Here is a 20,259-nt window from a genome sequence, read left to right as displayed (position 1 = left end):
GCGGAGCTGGATGGAGGGACTTTCTCGAAGAACCCTTTCCCTCCCTTTCCTTTTATCGTCCATTTCCGCACGCCCAGACGACGACCGAAAAGTGCCACACGAGACAGGAATGTTTCTGGGGGTTAACTTTACTGTGCTAGAGGAAGAGGGTCCCCACATCCGGCCCTCTCCCACGGCCCCACCCCCACCCCACCCAGGCCGCCTGCCCCAGTTTTCTGAGACTGCATCCTCGCCCTCCGCCTATCTGCCGGGTGGGGCAGGAAGTGGGGAGCCTTCATCTGTGGGATGTGGGGGTAGCTCAGTAGCTCTACTTGACCGGCTGTGCTCACCACCAGGGAGATTGGGGTCCGGTAGAGGGGCAGAGGCCAGACAGAGATCCTGAGGTTCAGGGGTGCATTCGGGTTGGGTTGTATTGGACGGCCCTCAGCGGCTGCAGCCCTCACTTAGCTTTGCCACCCTGGGCTGCCAGGACACAAGCCTTCCCATGCTTCTCCCAGTGCTTGACTTGGCACTCCCTGCAGGCAGGTGGGCCAGGTGAGGATGGCAGTGCTGGGGTGGGGATCTGGGAGTGGGGTTTAGGGGACTAAGGTCATCCTAGGATACCCTCACCTGCAGCAATACCACTCATTCTGGCATCTCGAGCAGCGCTTGGAGGCCTCTGCATTGCAGTAGGCGCAGCGGGGCCTCTCTGGAGCCACTGCTTCTAGCACATCCAGCCTGTAGGTCTCAGCCCACCTAGTGGAGCAGTCAAGCGGCCCTCACTGGGTTTGACAGGTTGGAACACAGAAGCACCCTTGCCCAGTCCATGCCTCCTGATTTCCATCCACCCCCTTTGCCAGCTCAGATGTACTTACCTTCGTGCCTGTAGCCTAAGGTCCTGCTCAGAGGGGTTGAACACATGCCGAAGCTGATGCTTGGCAATTGCCTGCCATTTGCCTCTATTCTCTTGCTCTAGCCGCTCCCAGATTTCTGGGATCTAGGGGAGAGTAATAGAAGGGACAGGAAGAAGCTGGCAAAGTGGACAGTGGTCCTGAGTGATTAACTTTCCAGATGCCTACCTGTTCCAATACCAGTTCCTTCTTAGGGGCCTGGGTTTCGACCAGGGCCAGGTGGGCCAGGAAACTTTTCAGGTCTGCCAGGTTGGGCAACTGGTCAAGTAGTGTGTCTGTCAGGAAGGCCCGAAGCTGCAAGAATATCCAGGGAAAGCCAGTGTGAAATGGGTGCTGGCCAAAGGAGCAGGGAAAGTGGACTAAGGGTACCTGTGGGGCTTATGTCCCACCAGGTCACCTGAAGCTCAAATTATGAAAGGTGGACTAGGGTGGAAGAAGATGGGCAAAGGTGACCAGCAGGAATTCAGTAGGGGTGGGATGAAGTGGAGCAGTGCTGGGCTGTGGGGACTAGTCGAGGGGAGCTCCCCACCTTGAGTAGCTGTCCCTTAGCAAAGCTTGTGAGGCAGTAGCGGGCCCGGGCCTCGGGGCTTAGCAACAGGTTGTACAGGGCGATCCACACTTGCCCATCCAACTTGCTCAGCTTTTGCTGCTCTGGGGGGGTTACTGTCTGCCAATGACCACCCTCGAATCTTTGCAGCTTGCCTGGGGAGAAGACCCAGCACACTGGATGTAGCCATCTTTGATCAAGCCAGCTGTGTGTACTGTGGAATTTCCCACAGGCTGGGCAAGGTGGGAGGGCCACAGGACTTGCCCAGGTTGTGGTTTTGCTGGCCCCAGAGCAGGATGAATGCTCAGTAGTGGACTCATGAGCCTTGCCTGCTGCAAAGCCAAGGTCTCATCCCATCTTGGGTGAAGCATTCTGGTAAACTCTGCGGGCTGGGGGTCGGGTAGGGTTTGAACTACAGGTTTCCCACTTTAATCTGAAGGATGTTCTAGTAGCAATGGGCTGGGGCTTAGGTAGGTGTGAGGGGAAGATCTTACTTCCTTCCCGCCGGCTCCAGGGACTGTGCTCCAGTAGTTCCACCAGGAGGCAGGGTAGGTTGTGGGTGCTGAGCATGCGGCTCAGGATGCTCAGTGAAAGGCTAGGGGTGTGTGGGGGGGGTGGCAGGCAGGGAGGTGAGCAGAGGCTATAGGCACAGTATTCTGTCCCTCTACTGTAGGCCCCAGACTTGGGAGGACTGCCCACCTGTCCACACAATCTGTAATGTAGCGCAACACTGAGAGAGCCTTCAGTGAGATCTCAAATTCCATTAGTTCTGCCTGCTTCTGCAGCTCCTGGGGGCACACAGTGTTCAAGCTAGACCACCCCCTGCTGCACAGGCCTTGGGAAACCCACATCTAGGCTTTGCCAACCCCAGGAAACCTCAGTTCACCTGCACAGGGGTACCATCCTGGGGCCCTTCTTCCTCATGGGGGCCACCACGGCCAGTTCGGGCCACCAGCAGTGTCAGTTTGCGATGGCAATAATCCACCAGGTCCAAGATGGTGTCTTCTGCTGACTCACATACCTCCTGAGGGAAAGGAGGAGAGGAAACTTTCTGTCTCTGATGTCCTCCCCACATGGACACAATCAAATAATCCCTGCCCAGAGCAGTGGCCCTTGGGCAGGAATAGTGCCTCACCTTGTGGAAGAACACAGTCTCTAGGAGGTTGATAATGGAGGCTTCATGGTGTACCTATCAAAAAAAGGGGAGGACAGGGCCTGGGCTGCAAGACAGGCATAGGGACTACCTAGGCATTCTGTCTTCCCTGGGCCATGGCTCTCTGCTCTGAAAGGGATGAGGTGTGCGCCAGGGACCTAACTCACCACCATGTATACGGGGAAAGTGTTCTGGGGCTTGAAGTCCTCCACTTTGCATAGCACAGGGAATACCTTCTGCTTCCACATCTCCACTGCAATTAGCTCTTCCACCAGTGTCGGGATCTTTGAAGCATGGGGAAAGGACAGGAATCAGGTGGACCTTCTTTGCCTGGCAACCCTCCCATCCCTGGCTCTGTTAGCTCATCTCTCAAACTTCCCCAGGTCTCTGGACTCTCCCAGGCCCTACAAGTACCCTTTCTGACTTTTCTCCTGCATCTTAGACCTTTATTTCCAGATGTTCCAACATCTATGGGGACACTCCCCTGCTACCTGTGACTAGCCCTTGCTCTGTCCCAACTGCCTTGCCTCTCTGCATCTGCACTCTTATCCCCTCCTCCCTATCTCTTTTAGGCTAGCCCTCCTGCTCATGCCCTCCCTTCTTGTCCTTGTCCTCTGACCCTCCAAGGCTCTTGTGTGCCTAAGTCTCATTCTTACTCAAGGCCCTTTACAGTGCCCTATTTCTGCCCCATCCCCTAGTAGTGTGCTCTGCCTTTTTCTTGTGGAGAAATCTTTTGTCAAGTGATATCTCAGGTCATCTCCCTGTTTTCTAACTCCCCAACCCTCATGTTGGAAAGGCTGTTTCCTTTCAAGTCAAGGCACCACTCCCACTTCAGGAGTCTCCCCCCTACAGCCTAAGCTGTTTTAGTGTCCATGACTTTCCCCCTAATCAATCCATGTCCTAACACAGGTCTGGCATGCCTGGGTCTTGTCTAATTGGGGGACAAAAGGAAATGCAACACATTCCTCTTTCCCCTTCAGGGAGAACAGTTATACCAGGCCAGAGGGAAGAGCAGGCATCCATGTGTTCCCAAGGGGTGTAGTGGGTGTTGTGGGAGGGAAGGCAGGAATACTGTCTGTGACCTCGGGGTACCTTCCCATGGGTGACTAGCAGCTCCTGGATGGGCTCGCCTTGGCTGACAGTAGCATCAAGGATGGCTTGCATGTTCAGCTTCTCCAGGTTCTCATGCTGCTGGTTCCACCTGTTACAGAGGGTATGTATGTAGTATTTGGGCACACATGTGTGCATCAGAAGTGTGGCTAGATCCTATTGAAGCCAAATCTGATCCTGAGGATCCAGAAGGGGCTTAGGAGCCATATACTCCTATCTTGAAGAGCTTTGCCTCTCCACCTGGGGGCCCCCTCACATTGAGCAACCCCTTCCCCAATGTCAGTCCCAAGCTCCCCCCATTCAAGGACCTGGTAACTCTGTCTGACCCAGCTGCCTCACCCTTCAGAGCCCATCTCGCGCAGGGGGAAACTGCGCAGACCCCGCACCAGTACGTCAGCTTCCCCTGGCAGCAGCAATTCCAGGTCCATGTTGGGGCCAGAGTCTGGCTGACTTCGGGTAGCAGTTGGGGCGGAGGAGATGATACACTTTAGGAGGACAGACTTCAGCAGGACTGGACTCTGGGACCGGACAGTTGCCTGTCGGTTGGAGCGCGTGCGTCCTCGCCGCCATGGAAACAGCTTGGCGTCTGCGCAGTGAAGCCTAGGTCCACCTATGCCGGTGGCTCTTGCAGTCTGGAACCACCCCGCCCCCCCCCCCCCCCCGCTTGCCACGCCTACTCCGCTGCCAATAGTAACCCTACTGCGACTGTCATAAAGTTTTCTTCCTCACAACCAGGTGCTCCCGCGAAGTCTCTCCTGAACTCCACCAACTCTTTCCCTAATTGTCAAGTCAGCCAGTGACCCCGCCAGCTCCTCCTGCAGCTGGACTGTCTTGATCCTCTCGGATGTTCCTCTTCAAGGCTTCCTCCTTATTTCTTGTACCCAGCATCACCAGTTGGATCTACTCCCTAAGTATTGCCCAGGATCCACAACGTCGTTCCATTCTACTTCAGACTGCTATTACTTTAATGGGGGTAGCTGCATCAGCCTTTTCACTAGATCTACTTCCACTCTGGACCCTTCCCAGCAGCCAGGATTCTTAAAGGTGTACATCAGACATTACTCCTTTGCAGGAGGGCGGTTCTTTGATTATCTCTGACCCTCAAAATACTGGATTAGGGGCTGGGTTGTAGCTCAGTGGTAGTGTGCTTGCCTAGCATGTGTGAGGCACTGGGTTCAATCCTCAGCACCACATAAATATAAATAAAGGTATTGTGTCCATCTACCATTAAAAGTATATATATTTAAAAAATACTGCCGGTGTATTCCAGGGGCTCGGGAGACTGAAGCAGGAGGATCACAAGTTCAAAGCCAGCCTCAGCAAAAGTGAGGGGCTAAAAGCAACTCAGTAAGACCCTGTCTCTAAATAATATACAAAATAGGGCTGGGGATGTGGCTCAGTGGCCCACAGCCCAAGTTCAATCCTGGGTAACCACCCCCGCCGCCCTCCCCGCAAGAAAATACTGGGTCAGACGTGGCTTCCCAGAGTTTTGCAGGTTCTACTTCTTGCCTTTCTCCTACCTCAGGATTTAGACGTGGGGGAGGGGGGGCGGAGCGCTGTGAGGGTACTGGGGATTGAACCCAGGCCTAGCACATGAAAGTTCTACCACTGAGCTGCATTCCCCATCCCTTTCTATTTTAGAGACAGGATCTTGCTAAATTGTCCAGGCTGGCCTCAAACTCGCAATCCTCCTGCCTTGGCCTCTTGAGTAGCTGGGAGTAGAGGCATATGTCATCATGCCTGGAAGTCTTTGGCTTGTATTTTTGGCTCTCTTTGGTCTCCCATGATCCAGTCCCATGGGCTTGCCTTGGGTTCCTCATACATGCTTCAGGGTTTTGCATTTGTTTCTTCTATTGGAATACTTTTCCTAGTTCAAGGCTCAGTTTAAATCACTTCACCTAGGTCTGTTTTGCTTATCTAATCCAGAGCAATCCCTGCTTCCCTCGGAACTCAAACTGTTCATCACCTCTGTTTCTTGCTGCTTCAGTTTACAACAGCATGTTCACTTGGCCATTGCTGGCCATGCCCATCAGATGGCGCTCCAGAGCACCCGGACCTTGACTGGCTCATTTAAGGCTAGGTTGTCCACAGCGGAGGCAGCACTCAGTAAAAGGTTGAGGCAGCTGGGGTGCCTATAATACCTGTAATCCTAGCTACTCCACAGGCTGAGGAAGGATGGTTAAAAGTTCAAGGCCAGCTTGGGCAACTTAGAGAGATTCTGACTGAAAATAAAAGGCTGGGGATGTGATAAGAGTGCCCTTGAGTTCAATCCCCATACCGCAAAAATAAATAAATGAATAAAGGCAGGTTGAAGTCATTGATTTTATTTACAGAACTAAGAGTCAACCTACAGAGGATATGAACTAGCCTACTTGTCTAGTCCCCATGTGGGTTTAGCAGGAGGGAGTAGCCACAGCAATATAATCATTCAGGAAAGCTTCACTTCCAGCAGATGATGATGTTGGGGTCATTCTCCAGACGCTCATCCAGCTCATGGTAACTCATGCCTGGGTGGGGTGGGGGAGGTGAGGTCAGTGATCTTGGCCTACCCACAGTGCCCTGACCTCACCCTGTCTGCCCCACTGCATGCCTCCACCTGTCTTGCAGCAGATCTCATCATAGCTGTGACAGCCTGTGTAAAGCCGGGCAGGGTGGCTTCGCTCCTCTCGAGACACCCGCACAGGATATTTCTGTAGTCGTCGGATGAGATTCTTCATTAGCCCAAACTGGATCAGTTTCCTGGGGTGAGGATTGGGGAAGAAGTATGATGCTCTGGTCAGTCCTCCTTATAGCCAGACCAACTCTTTCCTGCAGCCTTCTGTTCAATTCTATCTCAGAGCCAGACTGCCCTGCAAGCTCATCATCCCCAGGAATCCTCCCTGGTTTAGCAGTGCCACGATTCTTCTCACTGGGAATACCCTGCTTCTTCTGACCCAGGGTTCCTCCAGAGAGACAAAGAGGGTCCACCTTCCCTCAGGCAACCCCCTCATTTCCCAAGGAATGGCCCTCTGACCGTTCATCAACATGCTGTAGCTGCTGGGGGTGGCGGCCGATGAGGTCTCGTACAGTAGTACCAGGGCTCAGGCTGCAGTACAGTTGGAACACATCCCGGAGACTGGCTCTTTTGTGCCCTGTGGGTGCCAGGATCAGCTCACCAAGTGACCCTCCCCTTCCCAAGATATCTCCCCAGAGCCCACTACTACCTTGCTTGGTCACGTAGGATAGACATGCCTCCTGTAGGGACTTGTCATCTACAAGATCCTGGACCTTGGGTGTTGGACAGTACACGTTGGAGTACTAGAGAATAGCAGAAGGCACAGGGACCTGAGTGAGGGGCTGGGAGGCTGGGCCAGACATTGCTGAACCATATCCCAAATTTACCTACCTGGAGAATGGACACCAGTGTCACAACACCATAGTACCTAAGAGAGAGAGCTGAGCTCAGCTTCTGAAGACTAGACCTTTCCAGCTCCATACTCAGGGACCTAGATTCTTCCCTGGCTGGTGACCTTATGCTAGGCATGACTATTGCCCTACTCACAGTAGGTTCTGTATGGCAATGCGCACTAGGTTGAGCTCCACATCTGCCTCAGCAGAGATCTTCTGGACATGGCGGAAACCATCGATGTATGGCAGGATCTGGCAGAGCAGGGCAAGGTCAGTGGGGTTAGGATGAGGCCAGTGCTGTGGCCAAGACAAGGTGATGCTACTCAGGGACAACTGGCACACCTGTTGGGTGGTGAGGTCCCACTGTGAGTTGAAGAAATCCTCCTTGTCCTTGGTAAAGACAGGTACATCATACTCTTGGGCCACAGGAGGGTCTGGCCGCTGTTCAATCACCTTCAAGTGGATGGTGTTGGATTCATCTGCAGGGGACCCCACCCATATTCTCAGTGCCATCTCTCCTGAGAGGCCCTCAATTACCATCCAGCCTTTCCAGTATCCCTTGAGGCAGGCAGGTGGCTCTGGGGAGGGTCATTCTTCCCCTTTTATGGAGTGAGAAACTGAGGTCCAAAGGGGAAGGAATATACACAAGGAGCAGAGCTGGATAGCTCTGCTGGCTGCCCCCCATGCCCAGCCCCATCATGTACTGTACCCAGGACATCACCTCAGCCTCTGGCTATTTCCTGGCCACCAGTTTATTCAAAAGTCTTGTCCTTTTCCCCCCAAAGGCTGTGCTCACCTTCTGCCACTTTCCCATACCTCCCCTTCTGTTGTTCTTGCAGAGGCTGGGTCATACCAATGGGTAGAGTGCACCGGCCAGAAGCATTCAGCTCCTCCAGTAAGATGGTCATTATGGGCACCAACTTCTGCTTGCTCTCCTCTGTGGACACGAAACTGCTCTCTAGCTGGACAGAGCATAGACAGCATAGTGGGTATACCCCAGGGCACCTGACTAACTAGATGCCCTGCCTGGGTCCTGAGCTAGCTGTCAGGATCAAGAAGACTTTGGAGACATAGGAACACTTTTCCCAACTTTGCCTGCCCATACACCCAAGCCTATCATGTTGCAGACCTCCAATGTGGTCAGGTAGCCAGCCAGCTTTTTAACAATGGGCTCCAGGGCACAGGTCTTGGCCTGGGCATCACACACGAACCCCAGGTTGAAGAGGAGAGCATTGCGGCTATACTTCTTGTGCTCAATGCACACAGGGCAGCCGATCAGCTTCTTTTCCATGGCTGTGCTGGATGAATGGAACAGAGTTAGGCCTCCCCAAGTCTGTTCCCTCCTCTTGGGACCTGTTCATCCCACACCCAGCCAGGGCCTCACACAGTGATGAGCTTGTTTTGTAGCTCTGGCTTGGTGATGATGTACACTTGGACGGTGTCAAACAGCTCCCTGGAGATGAAGTCTTCAGGGACCTGGGGAAGGAAGTGGCAAGAAGCCCCTGACTAGACATTGGGACTGGGTGGAGTGCACAGGGTGCATTCATAGGTGCACCCCCCATTACCACCTTCAGGTATAAGTACTTTTCTCTAGCATTTTCCTCTCTCTCATTCACCCAGGCCTAACACTCCTTGGTGTTTTCAAACACATACTGTGTTCTCACAGGCTTCTTGGCTTTTGCATTTGTTGCTCCCTATACTTGGAACACTTTCCTCCATCATCTAATTTGCTATGCATCATTTAAGTTCCAATCCAGGAATTCTCTCAGACCACTCACCCCCACCTTCCATGGGACCTGACACCTCCCCTGAACCTTACAATTGGATTTCCCCAAAGCACGGCTCATGTGACATAGTATGTTTCCTTCATCACAACAGGAGCCGGGGGACCTGGGTCTGTTATCCTTTCTATTCATGGTTATCCGGGAATGGATAGAGATACCCTCGTGCAGCAAGGGGATTCAGTGCTATGTCAGTCGGCTGAGCTCCCGAGAGTGTCCCTCTCCCCGCCTAGTCTCGCGAGCCCGGGCAGCACCTGATAGGTGATCTTTGGTCCCAGCGTGGGGTGGAACTCGCTGAAGAATATGCATTCGATGCGGCAGCTGCTGCCCATGGCGCTAGCGAGTCCTGTGTCCGTAGCTCCTTGTCGTTCGCGCGGAGACACCCCTATTCTTGGGAACACTGGTCAGAAAACAGCCCTGAGGCCTGGGCCACTGTGTCATGCAGTCGTGAGCGCGCGCCACACACACACACACACACACACACACACACACACACACACACACACTCGAGAGACTGTCTGCTCAGTAGAGTCTGCGTAGCGAGATTCAGAGGCGGGGCTTGGGGGTGCTCTTCCCAGGAAGTCCCGGGTGGGTAGATGTCGCACCCGGAAGTGAAGCGGCTCCGCGACGGAGCGGCGGCGTGCGCGGTAGGGTCCTGGTTATCCAGCATTTTTTTGGAGGAAACCACCACGTCTGATCGGCGCTGCAAGTGAGGTAGGCAGATTCCTAGCATGAAGGGACAGCGTGCTAGCGGCACTTGGTGGGGAGCACTGCACGAAGGGATTCAGGCTGTAAGTGGGACACATCTGGGAACTACAATTCCCGCAGTGCTTCACGCGCTCCCACCTGGCGTTCCCACCAGTGACAGGGTGATGCATGCTGGAATTTGTAGTCTTATGTGGCCTTGCGTATCCTACCTGAAAAGTGGGCTAGAGATCAATACCAATTTAGATGCAGGTAGATCCTGACGGGGCTGCCAGTCCTCTCCTGGCCAGTTGTGACTATTTCCGGTACTGGTCTTGGTCTGTTTTTTCCTACCATAACTTCTTGGAAGAGGGTGGCATTCTTGCCCTGCAACTCTTCTTCCAGCGAGAGGTGTGGAACTGTCCTACTGGGGCACCCGACCCTTGCCAATGCTACTTTGTTTTCAGGCTACAGCTACCTGCCTAACTGACCATGGCCCTTTCTGTGGAGACCGAGTCGCACATCTACCGAGCTCTGCGCACTGCTTCTGGGGCTGCAGCCCACCTTGTGGCCCTGGGCTTTACCATCTTTGTGGCTGTGCTCGCCAGGCCTGGTTCCAGTAAGTAGAATTCATAGTTGACTTCTGGGAAAGGAAAGGCAACTTTTCCTGGGGGAGCAAGGGCAGTAGGAAGCCTTGGGCCTAACTCTTGGGAACAGGGATGGCTGGCTGAGGAATATTTTGTGTAGAAGGGATGATACTCTGGATGAAACATGGGTGGGGGCTCTGACAGCTTGGCCAAGCCCCATAGAGCCCATGGTTATCCTTTTCTTGTCTTGGTGCACCTCTTGGGAGGTGCTGGGGGAAGGAGAGAGAGGAGTGGCAAGCATGCATGGCCTGTGGTCTAGGAAGAGAGAACAGGTGTGGAATCAGCTTGCTGCAGCTAGCGGGGCGCGGCTCACATTTTGGCAGCACCTTCTTAGGTGATGGGCTGCCCTTATTCCTCAACCTGTAGGGATTGGTATTGCTGGTTTCTTCTTGCCTCAGCCCCATGAGGACTCCTCTTCTCATTCCAGGCCTGTTTTCCTGGCACCCTGTGCTTATGTCTCTGGCTGTAAGTAGTGGATATGGGCAGCTCTCATGGGTGGGAGCATGGGTATGGGTGGTGACCCTGATAGCCTTTGACTCCTTGTGGACATTTAGTGTCTATTTGGAGGAGTTGCATGCTTCAACTCTTGTCCGGATATGTTCCTGACTTGAATCATTGTATTTGAGACCCAGTATAGCTGGGTGTGGTGGTGTATACCTGTAATCCTAGCTGCTGGGGAGGCTGAGACAAGAGGATTGCAAGTTCAAGGCCAATCTTGGCAACTGAGACAAACCCTATCTCAAAACAAAAAAATAAGTTAAAAGTGCTTGACATAGTTCTCCAGGGTTCAATCCCCAGTACCACATATACATCAAAAACAAACAAACAAAAAACCTAGGATAAATGGGAAGGTTTAAACACAAATGAGACTTCTCCCATCTCCAGGCAGGAAGCTGAGAAATTGCATTTGGATGACCCTTTTTACCTTAAGTTTGTGGTGATATGTGTCTTATTTTCCCTGAAACAGTGCACCCATGTGGTCAGCTCTTGCCAAGAAATTGTATCCATACATCCCCATGGGAGAGAAACAAAGGTTTTGAATCATTTATAAGTGCTACATCTCAGACCTTGTTTGCTAGGTAACAACAGAGATGACATTTCAGAATAGCATCTAGGAAGATGTGTGAAGAGGTATCTGTCACTGACTATTTAAGGAAGATGTTCTGCCCCACTAAATGGGTAGTTTTGCTGAGGAGAAAATTAAGAAGGGGAATCAGCTCAGGTGCACTGACAACTAAGAGGATCATCTAAAGCCCTCTTATTTTTTTTTTTTTTGCTGGGACAGCACCCTCACTTGAGTTTCCTTCTCCGTCTCCTCAGTTCTCCTTCCTGATGACCGAGGCACTATTGGTGTTCTCTCCTGAGAGTTCGTTGCTGCGCTTCCTGTCACGGAAGGGCCGGGCACGCTGCCACTGGGTGCTGCAGCTGCTGGCTCTACTGTGTGCACTGCTGGGCCTTGGTCTTGTCATCCTCCACAAAGAGCAGCTTGGCAAAGCCCACTTGGCTACACGGCACGGACAGGCAGGACTGCTAGCCGTGCTATGGGCAGGGCTGCAGTGCTCAGGTGGGGTGGGGCTGCTTTACCCCAAGCTGCTGCCCCGATGGCCCCTGGCAAAGCTCAAGCTATACCATGCCACTTCTGGGCTGGTGGGCTACCTGCTGGGTAGTACCAGCCTCTTGTTGGGCATGTGCTCACTCTGGTTCACTGCCACTGTCACTGGTGGAGCCTGGTACCTGGCTGTGCTATGCCCTGTCCTTACCAGCTTGGTCATTATGAATCAGGTGAGCAATGCCTACCTATATCGCAAGAGGATCCAACCATGAACTCTTCCTAGCCAAGGGAAGCCTGGATTTGCCTCTCAGCATTCTGGGGCTGGGGACCTCCTGAACTCTTTTAGCTGATTGGGTCAGGGGATACTTCAGGCACTGGAGCAGTAGGAGACCCATATGTGACATTTTTGCTCTTCGTGCTAGAGTGCCTCCTCTGTCCTTCTCCTTTTGCTGCATCCCAGAGGAGCATATGGATCACGTGTCTGGATGAAGCTGGGATTTCAAGACTGCCTGCACAACAATGCAGCTTATAATTGTACTGGTTTAATTATTGGAGAGAAAAAAGTGAAATAAAAATGACTGAAAAGACTGATGGGAGGAGCAGCTTAGAGTTGGAGGTGGTTCTAACTAATGCTGTCAGCATTAAGAAGTAGGCAGCTTAGCAAGGTGGGGGCCCTCTCTGAATGGTAGTTCTCCTAGCACACAAGTCCCTAGGATATGGCTGTTGAGCCTCCCATGTTGTGAATGGTACAGTTACGTATCCTACCCATCTCCCAGCTTCTGACTCTTGGAACATCCACACTATGGGGGCTAGATACAGACTGACAGGATGGGAGCTGGGAATGGGCTATCTCCATAGGTGTCAAGAGCAGAATACTCTGTCTTTGTGGTGAGTCATGGGCAAGAACAACTCATGATGGAGAGAACCTCAACTGTCAGATCCTCTGGGTAGGGGCAGAGGGCCTCCTAAATGGGGACTAGAGAGAGGAAAAAGAATAAGGCTCTGAGGCAATGGCTCTGGGAAGGCCACTTGGCAGAGGCATATAGTGGTGGAAGGAAGGTATACTGGGGCAGTGGGCTTTTTATCCAGCTGGAGTTGCCATGGAGAGCCCTTGGATCCAGAGTAAAGACTATCTAAGTTGAGCATGTGAGACTGTACAAGGTAGCTTGACAAAGTGCAGGAGTCATACCTCAAAGAACTGCTTTATTGATACTGTGAGGCTGGGCTTGGTTGCCCACTCAAGTGGTCCTGTAGAAAATACCTGGGAGCTGTGGCTGTTCTGGCCCAGAAGCAGTCACGGCCACAGCAGAGGGAAACAAGAAATCCTGACATGAACACAGTCTTCCTGGGGGTGGGCAGGGATGTACAGCCTTGTGTTGGCTCCTGCACTGGCTGGGCCCCCAGAACATTTTTGGCAAATGCAAATCCTTGCCTTGACAGGGCTCAGGGCTCTTGGCAACCAGTTTCAGATGTGAGGGCCAGCCCAGGAGCTGTGGCACCAGCGTTCCTGTAGTCATTTGGGGCTGAGGTATAGTCTCACCTCAGATGGAGTTCTGGATTGGCCGATGCCTCAGAGGTCCCATGCCCAGGATAGTGGTTATCTGGAGTCAGAACCAGGTAGCAAGGGTCCTGGGTAGTGTTGGTGAGAGACAGCAAGTGGCCATGGAAGGCTCCAGCAGGCCTTCTTCCCTCTTAGAGCAGTCAGTGCCCTGGGGTAGCTGAGAGGCATCATTGAGGGCTTGGGAGAGGAGGGGCTACACTCAAGGTGGTCTGGAGTTTACAGTTTGGGGGGAGCTGCCTCGAAGGTGATAAGGCTGGATTCAGGAGTAGCCCCCTTTCCTGGGGATGTGGGAGCCTTTTCTGAGAGCAGGGGGCTGTCCACTTTGGCCCCAGATTCTTCTTCATCATCATCCATGCTGGGCCAGGTGGACTGGTCCTCCACTCTCTTCAGCCGCTCATTGAGGGCCTTCAGAGCCAGTTGCCTGGGGCCAGAGGAGAGAGGACAGGTCACTCTGGGTTTCTCTTGGCACATATCCTGCACCCTTCCTCTGTAATCTGCCCTCTCTCCCTACCACATAGATTCCTCCCCCAGAATCCATTCTCCATGCAGCACCCAGAACTCCCCTGAGACTGAATTTCAGCCCATGCTGCCATCAGAATGAGGACCGGAAGGCTCTGGAGTCTTTCCTTCTAGCTCTAGGGCGCCTCCAGGATGAGAAGGCCAGTTGGATGTCTGCCAGACTGACCACCAGGCTATCCATGGCCAGCCACCAGGAATAGTTCTGAATTTGATGCATGAGAGTGGGCAGATCTAACAATCCAGGGCAGATGGGTGGAATGGCAAGTCCCTGGAGATGGGTACCTGCTTGGGCACTTACACACATCCAAGGACAGGTTCATTAATTCTCCTTTTCCTGGATAGGGGTATCTGAAGCCTCCTGGCAAGGGTCTCTGGGAAAGACTAGAATTCAGTACCTCCCTTAGCTCAGCCCAGGAAGCAGAGTCAACTTGGATCAGTACACCCCTCTTAACTCTGATGTTTTCATTTCTAGAGAATCCCCCAAACCACTAAGACCTGTGTTAGAATAGGCTTTTAGCAGAGTCCTTGCAAGAGGTGAAGAAGAGAAAAGCCCATGTGGGTAGGGCACAGGCCAGAGCCTGTTTTCATGGGGCAGATCCTTGGAGGCACCACTTTGGGGGAGATGGGAAAGTCTACTAGAAGGTATTCACATGAGCCCTAGGCCACCAGAGGGTAGAGTAACAATGCTGCCAGGCAACACATCCAACAATGGCCACTGCCCACTCCTGATGCTTCAGCTTCTCTGTGCCACCAATGTCTGTGTAACCTATCAAGTTCCTGCAGAGAACCAAAACCTGCACCATGCCAAGGATAAGGAGAAGCAACAAGGACATGAGCACAGAAAACCCAGTATACTTCCCCCCCTGCCCTCCAACCTGGCACATGGCAAATTTGCATTGATGGGACAGTTCTTCAATGATACTGCCAAGGCTCCCTTCTCAGAGATGGCCTTGTCAGTTCTGTCTAAAGTCGGCCAAGGCCCAGAGATAGTGTCATGCTAGTCACTTCTTCACAAGGGTCAAAGATGTCTCTTTGATGGGGGCTGGGGTTGTAGCTCAGGCAAGCATTTGCATGTGTGAGGCACTGGGTTGGATTCTCAGCACTGCATATAAATAAGTAAATAAATAGGTCCATCAACAACTAAAAAGGAAAAAAAAAAAAAAAAAGATGGGAAACCCTGCCTTCTACCTAGTAGCCCTTTGGGTCTGAGTGTGGCTTGCAGTCAGATAACAAACTGGTTGGAAGAATAACCCCCACCTATACTACTTAAGGCTATACCAAGAACTTACCTCTTGCCCTATCTTCACCCACTCTCTGGTCCATTTCCTTGGGCAGATTTTTTTTTTTTTTTTCCTTGAGACAGGGTCTCACTAAGTTGCTAAGGCTGGCCTTGAACTTGTGATCCTTCTGCCTCAGCCTCCTGAGTCATTGGGATTACAAGTATGTATCACCACACCTGGCTTGGGCAGGTTTTCTGAACATCCAGCCAACCCTAACCATCTAAGACCTCTCACTGAAGGAGAGGTCCCACCTGAATAGCTGAGGGTAGCTTAGTTCCTCCCAGGTCCAGCCCACCTGGCCTTGTCTCCTTCACTGGATAAGGTCAAGACACACCTCTAACTTATCACCCACAGACTAGACTGTAGGGCCTTGAATGAGGCCCTCACAGCATGCTGTAAGTGTTTTCCCACAAATATCAGCTTGGACCACCAGCTGGAAACTCCTTCAAGGAAGGGGTGTGTTTTACACTCAAGTGTACTGCCCCAGTGGACAGTAAGCTCAAGGATAAATAACTCTTCCACTGAATTCACAGAGCTTCCTGCCAGGAATCTATTTCATAGATGAGCAAAAGCAGGAACCTTTGACAAAAGCAAAAGGATAGCCCTGTTATCCGATTACCTTAAAAAAAAAAAAAAAAAAAAACCCAAGCAAACACCCCCCCCCCCCAAAAAAAAAACCCAAGAATAATGTTGTAAATGGAGCTGGGGATCTTATAGAAGCTGGGACCACTCTGGGGAGCCCACAGATCCAGGAGAGTTAAGAGCTGAATTAAAAACAGTCTCTCTTGTCCTGGCCAAAGTGCAGCCAGTGAATAATTCAGCCAGGATGCCTAATGCGGCAGATGGCTTAGTTTACAGATAATTCAAAGGTCTCCACTATCTGGTGTGGTACACAGGCCTCTAAGGTGGGTCATATAGCGAGTCCCCTGGGTTTGGTGACACCTCCCTGCTTGGAAGTTAAATTTGGTAAGACCCTAAGCTTCCCTCAGTAAGTGGCAGAGAAGCATGTATCTGAATTAAGACTCATGAAGAGGACATGGTTCAGTATTTGGAAATTGGGGTAACCAGACTATTTCTTAAGGGCCCCAGGCCTTCTTCCCTGGTCCCCACTCCCCCACCCCCCCCAGGGGAAAAAAGACTAACAGGTTGTCTCCGGCTCCCAAGTACCAGTGTCTAGGATTTAGAGACTCTGCAAGGCCAGGGTGATGCATACCTCCATTAGCCCCTCACACAGAACCAAAAGAAATGGTATTTCTTGAGACTGAAATGGCCCTAGTGGTAAGAAAAAGCACACACCGGAGCCCAGACATCTACATGCTGAATTCTCAAGGCCAGACTGGGTTTCCTCTCTGAACCTGCCCCAACACCTGACTGTGGGTCTCTTATGCACAGCAAGCACCTCAACAGGTGGCATGTGACTTTGACCAGTACTCTCTTAGCTTGCCAAGATTTTGGAAGGTTTCACGGTACCTTCTCCGCTCTGCATCTTGAGGGTCTGTGCCTGGGAGGCTGATGGTGATGGATGATGGGGCTCCCACATCATAGCGTTTCACTGTCTTCTGGCATATCTTTACTTTCACCAGGAGACCATGCACCAAGTTCGCCAGCAGCCCCACCACAGGCTGCAGGATCTCAGGGAAGAAGGTGGCAAAAGCAAAGTGGTCAGCCATGTCCCCTCGGCCTCGGCTATGGCGCTGGTAGAAGCGAAGATACACCCAACTGGAGAGGAGTCCAAAGCCATAGGAAGCCAGCGCTGGGCTCTGGAGCAGTGTGGCCAGCCGCAGCAGTAGCAGCAGTGCCAGCAGCAGCATTGGCACTACGCTGACGCGCACCTGGGGCACTCGCAGGACCACACAGTCCCCCATAGTTTGCTTGAGTGCCACCAAGACACCACCTAGGAAGCCCAGAGCGCCGTGGATACGGATTGTGAACAGGTAGACCAAGTTGAAGGAAGCCATATAGGTGAGGAGGTAGGCGAAGGCCCCCAGTAGCCCCACAGACACATTCACCACCGAGAAGAAGATGAGCAGCTCCAAGGCTCCCCAGAGGGGTTCCAGCAAACGCCCAGCCACCACCACTGTGGCCAGGCTGATGGCCACATCCCACACGTGCTGCTCCATGAGCCCATGGGTGGCCAGAGTCCAAATCCAGAAGTTGGGAGGAAAGAGGTAGCCTGGGGTGACCGCCAGGCAGCCCGTATCTACTGCGAAGGAAAGCAGGTAGATGAAAAGTACCGCTGCGCACAGGGCCTTTACCACCACGCTGGCGCTGGCCAGGATGGCCCCCAAGTGCTGGCGGGCACCAGGTAGGGCGCGTTGCATTTTCCTGGTATGCGTTGGCCTGAGGGGAAGGTGAAGAAGGTGGGCTAGGGGCCTCCCCGGGGCCTCGTTCCAGTCCGGCCCCGATGGGAGGCCCGGGTTCGGCCTAGTCACTGGCCTATCACCCTGGTGAAGGCTCCGCTTCCGGTCGGGACGGGCTCCGGTCTCAAAGGGCTTTGTCGCCTGGCCAGAGTCTAGGCCCCTCGCCCCGGACCTTTACGAAGGTCCTGGGCGGCTTTGGCACGCCTGCCTGCCTGCCCGGTAGGCCCAGCGCCAGGCTGGCTGGACTAGCCTTGCCCTCAGGACTGGGGCACCTCCATCCACTCCTGGGCTCTGGTCCGCGCGGGACGGGCACCTCGTTCCAGGTCCGAGTCAAGTCGGGTCAGCTCCAGCTGGGCCTCAGTCCTGACTTCTCCCTCTGCCTCCTCCCTTCTCAGGGGCCGACAAACATGGGTGCTGCGCTTGCGTGCCCCCGGCGGCAGCGGCGGCCGGATGCCTTCTGAGCTCCTGTCTTCCGGCTCTTTGGCATGCTGGGATACGGAGTCCTTGGCTACAGTCCTGGAGGAGCGGAACTAGGTTTCTGGGAAGAACTACAAGTCCCAGGAGACCGTGCGCCTAGCTGGTCCTGTCCGTGATCGAGAAGGGTGTTCTGGGAATTGTATAGCTGAGGGCTGTTTCCGCCTGTTCTTGGTGCATAAAGGAGAGAGGTTGCCAACCTCGGGAAGCTGAGAGTTGGGGGTTCAGGAGGCCGCACGGCCTCAGGTCACATACTTGCTGAATTTTCCAGGGAGAGTGACTCCATTTATGATATGTGCATGTACATAATAGTGTGATCTTGTGAGCAGTCGTGTGGGTGAGGACGTTTGGTGGTCCTGGTGTGTGTAATAGTGTGTGAAGCCCTGGAACGTTTAAGAATGGGACCTGACTGGAGTCCTTGCGCCGTCATTTGGCGGCAGTGTGACATTGGCAAAATTCTTGAATCTTTTAAAAAATCAGTTTCGTGTACCTTAAAATGGAGATGACAGAATCTTCCTACCCTAAGGAACAAAGGGGACAAAAGTGTAGAATGCCAGTCCACCTTGGATATTCAGATTGCCTTTGTTACAAGTGGAGTGAACCCAGGGTTTCCTCCCTTAAAAGGGTGATGCTGGGCCACCTCAGTGATTCTTCTCTCCACCAGAGAGACTTCTGATCATTGCTGGAGTTAGAAAGATCTTCCCACAAGCCAGGGTCAGACCTTACTTCTCACCATTTTGACTTCAGACAGGTTGTTTCTTGCCTTTTGTTGTTGTTGTATATCGAATTACTTTAAAAAAATGTATTCTAAATTAAAATAATTATATAACGAGGGACTTTTATAAAGAATCCCTTTCAGCCATCAATCTCAGTTCCAACTGCCCAATATGTGCATAGCCTTCCAGTTTACAAAGGATGTTGACTCCTTTTATCTTTGAGGTCTGGGTTTCCACTGGATGCCACACACCAGGGAGAGAGTTGCCAGACTAAGTAAGTAAAAATACAGGGTGCTCAGTCAAATTTGAATTTCAGATGAACAATTAACTTTTTAGTATAAGCATGTTCCATGTAATATGAGAAACACATTTCTCTACGAAACTTATCTAAAAAATAAAAATTGACTGAGCTTTCTATATTTTATTTGGTGATCCTACCCCAGAATCTGAGGGGTTTTCAAAGTATGGGAACTGTTTTGAGATTGAGGGTTAGGTGTTATTCTGTGGCTAATCCCAGCAGAGAAGTGAAGAAAGCCCCATTGTAGCTGACACTTGAATGTCCTTTCATCTTTAGCATTCCTGCCACCACCTTCTTTCCTAGACCTTAGCCAATTTTTTACCTTCATCCTGTGAGGGAAAATATTTCATCTCTCTTTATACTCATCTGCCCCAGGAAGGATTCACTAGTAACAACCCTTAGATTGTGGCAGATGACTGCCAGCTAAGTGTAAGTGAGCAGAGTCCCTGATCCTGTCAGTGTTGCAGAGTGAGCACTGACAGCATTCTCTGGAAAACCTCTGAACTAGTGGTTACAATTCTCTCACGGTGGCACATGCCTGTAATCCTAGGTACTCTAGAGGCTGAGGAAGAAGGATCATAAGTTCAGACTAGCTTGGGCAATTTAGCAAAACCCTGTCTCAAGATAAAAAAAAAAAAATGTAAAAAGGGCTGGAATGTAGCTAAGTGGTAGAGCACCCTGGGTTCAATTCCCAGTACCCCCCCCCCCCCCAAAAAAAAGGAAAAGAATAAAGTTGTCATAAAAACTAAGGTTAGGGTTAAAATGAACAAGGGTGAAGGGTCTGTCAGAGAATTTGCAAAAACTGACTTGGCTTCTGGCCTCCCCTGGTCAGGATAGGGGAGTGAGCCAGACCTTGGCCTCCCTGGAATAGTAGGATGTGGTCCTTGAGCACTAGCAAGTACCAACTTCTGGTTGTGTGGCTCCAGGAGCAGGACCTGAGTGTCAGGTCCCAGTTGCTGGACTAGGTGGCCGGACTTCAGCCTGAACTGGCATCTCATTACTATTTTCATTCCTTCAGGACTCTGGCCTTGCCTTGAAACTCTAGGAGGCTTATTTATTTATTTAGTTTTCAAAAACAGCTTTTTTTCCCCTGGAGGCTTGTGAGATAATATGAGACAAAGTATGTCAAGGGCCTGGATCTTATTAGTCACTGGAAGGACCATGCCCATGAAGCATCATGCCCTATGGCCACCAGGGACCTGGATTGCTATGACCTTCTCCCAGCAGAACAGGGTGATGGCCCCTTGTCTTCATAGCTATCCAATCCTCACCGCAAAGCTGACACAGTGGATGGAAACTG

General features: G+C 52.1%; 4 protein-coding genes across 10 annotated transcripts; 1 reads left to right on the top strand and 3 right to left on the bottom strand.

The window, feature by feature from the left end:
• Window positions 1-110: 110 nt before the first annotated feature.
• On the bottom strand, window positions 111-4,265 carry Zmynd10 (zinc finger MYND-type containing 10). 3 transcript variants are annotated; one of them, XM_046431876.2, is made up of 12 exons: window positions 4,040-4,265; window positions 3,683-3,791; window positions 2,758-2,874; window positions 2,573-2,626; window positions 2,324-2,461; window positions 2,137-2,225; window positions 1,932-2,032; window positions 1,420-1,592; window positions 1,059-1,184; window positions 855-976; window positions 610-735; window positions 111-515 (listed from the first exon to the last, which is right to left on the bottom strand). In XM_046431876.2, exons 1-12 carry the CDS (start codon window positions 4,126-4,128, stop codon window positions 440-442), a joined length of 1,320 nt encoding a protein of 439 aa, XP_046287832.1. In that variant the 5' UTR covers window positions 4,129-4,265; the 3' UTR covers window positions 111-439. The 3 variants fall into 3 exon arrangements, with proteins under 3 accessions (XP_046287832.1, XP_046287833.1, XP_058430837.1); XM_046431877.1 differs by having other exon boundaries at window positions 4,087-4,221; XM_058574854.1 differs by having other exon boundaries at window positions 3,586-3,791; window positions 4,040-4,079.
• Window positions 4,266-6,008: 1,743 nt separating this feature from the next.
• On the bottom strand, window positions 6,009-9,409 carry Nprl2 (NPR2 like, GATOR1 complex subunit). 2 transcript variants are annotated; one of them, XM_058574851.1, is made up of 11 exons: window positions 9,123-9,409; window positions 8,472-8,563; window positions 8,217-8,385; window positions 7,941-8,049; window positions 7,430-7,566; window positions 7,242-7,339; window positions 7,086-7,122; window positions 6,904-6,997; window positions 6,714-6,831; window positions 6,284-6,439; window positions 6,009-6,200 (listed from the first exon to the last, which is right to left on the bottom strand). In XM_058574851.1, the coding sequence occupies exons 1-11, from the start codon at window positions 9,198-9,200 to the stop codon at window positions 6,140-6,142; spliced, it is 1,149 nt and encodes a 382-aa protein (XP_058430834.1). In that variant the 5' UTR covers window positions 9,201-9,409; the 3' UTR covers window positions 6,009-6,139. The 2 variants fall into 2 exon arrangements, with proteins under 2 accessions (XP_058430834.1, XP_046287827.1); XM_046431871.2 differs by having other exon boundaries at window positions 6,009-6,207; window positions 6,297-6,439; window positions 9,123-9,407.
• A 31-nt stretch (window positions 9,410-9,440) lies between these two features.
• Window positions 9,441-12,342, top strand: LOC124084557 (transmembrane reductase CYB561D2). Of its 4 annotated transcripts, none has more exons than XM_046431874.2 (4): window positions 9,441-9,582; window positions 10,020-10,171; window positions 10,627-10,664; window positions 11,520-12,342. In XM_046431874.2, the coding sequence occupies exons 2-4, from the start codon at window positions 10,045-10,047 to the stop codon at window positions 12,021-12,023; spliced, it is 669 nt and encodes a 222-aa protein (XP_046287830.1). In that variant the 5' UTR covers window positions 9,441-9,582; window positions 10,020-10,044; the 3' UTR covers window positions 12,024-12,342. The 4 variants fall into 4 exon arrangements, with proteins under 4 accessions (XP_046287830.1, XP_058430835.1, XP_046287831.1 ...); XM_058574852.1 differs by having other exon boundaries at window positions 10,566-10,664; window positions 11,485-12,342; XM_046431875.2 differs by lacking the exon at window positions 9,441-9,582 and having other exon boundaries at window positions 10,044-10,171; window positions 10,566-10,664.
• Window positions 12,343-12,934: 592 nt separating this feature from the next.
• Window positions 12,935-17,935, bottom strand: Tmem115 (transmembrane protein 115). Its single transcript, XM_046431872.2, has 2 exons — window positions 16,582-17,935; window positions 12,935-13,733 (listed from the first exon to the last, which is right to left on the bottom strand). Exons 1-2 carry the CDS (start codon window positions 17,430-17,432, stop codon window positions 13,529-13,531), a joined length of 1,056 nt encoding a protein of 351 aa, XP_046287828.1. The 5' UTR covers window positions 17,433-17,935; the 3' UTR covers window positions 12,935-13,528.
• Between the last annotated feature and the right edge of the window lie 2,324 nt (window positions 17,936-20,259).

The sequence above is a fragment of the Marmota monax genome, unplaced genomic scaffold (assembly GCF_021218885.2).
Source record: "Marmota monax isolate L192 unplaced genomic scaffold, Marmota_monax_Labrador192_F-V1.1 WCK01_AAM20220418_F8-fsc00022, whole genome shotgun sequence".
Taxonomy (NCBI): Eukaryota; Metazoa; Chordata; class Mammalia; order Rodentia; family Sciuridae; genus Marmota; species Marmota monax.
Note: the sequence above shows the minus strand (reverse complement) of the source record. Positions and strands in the feature narration are given on the sequence as shown.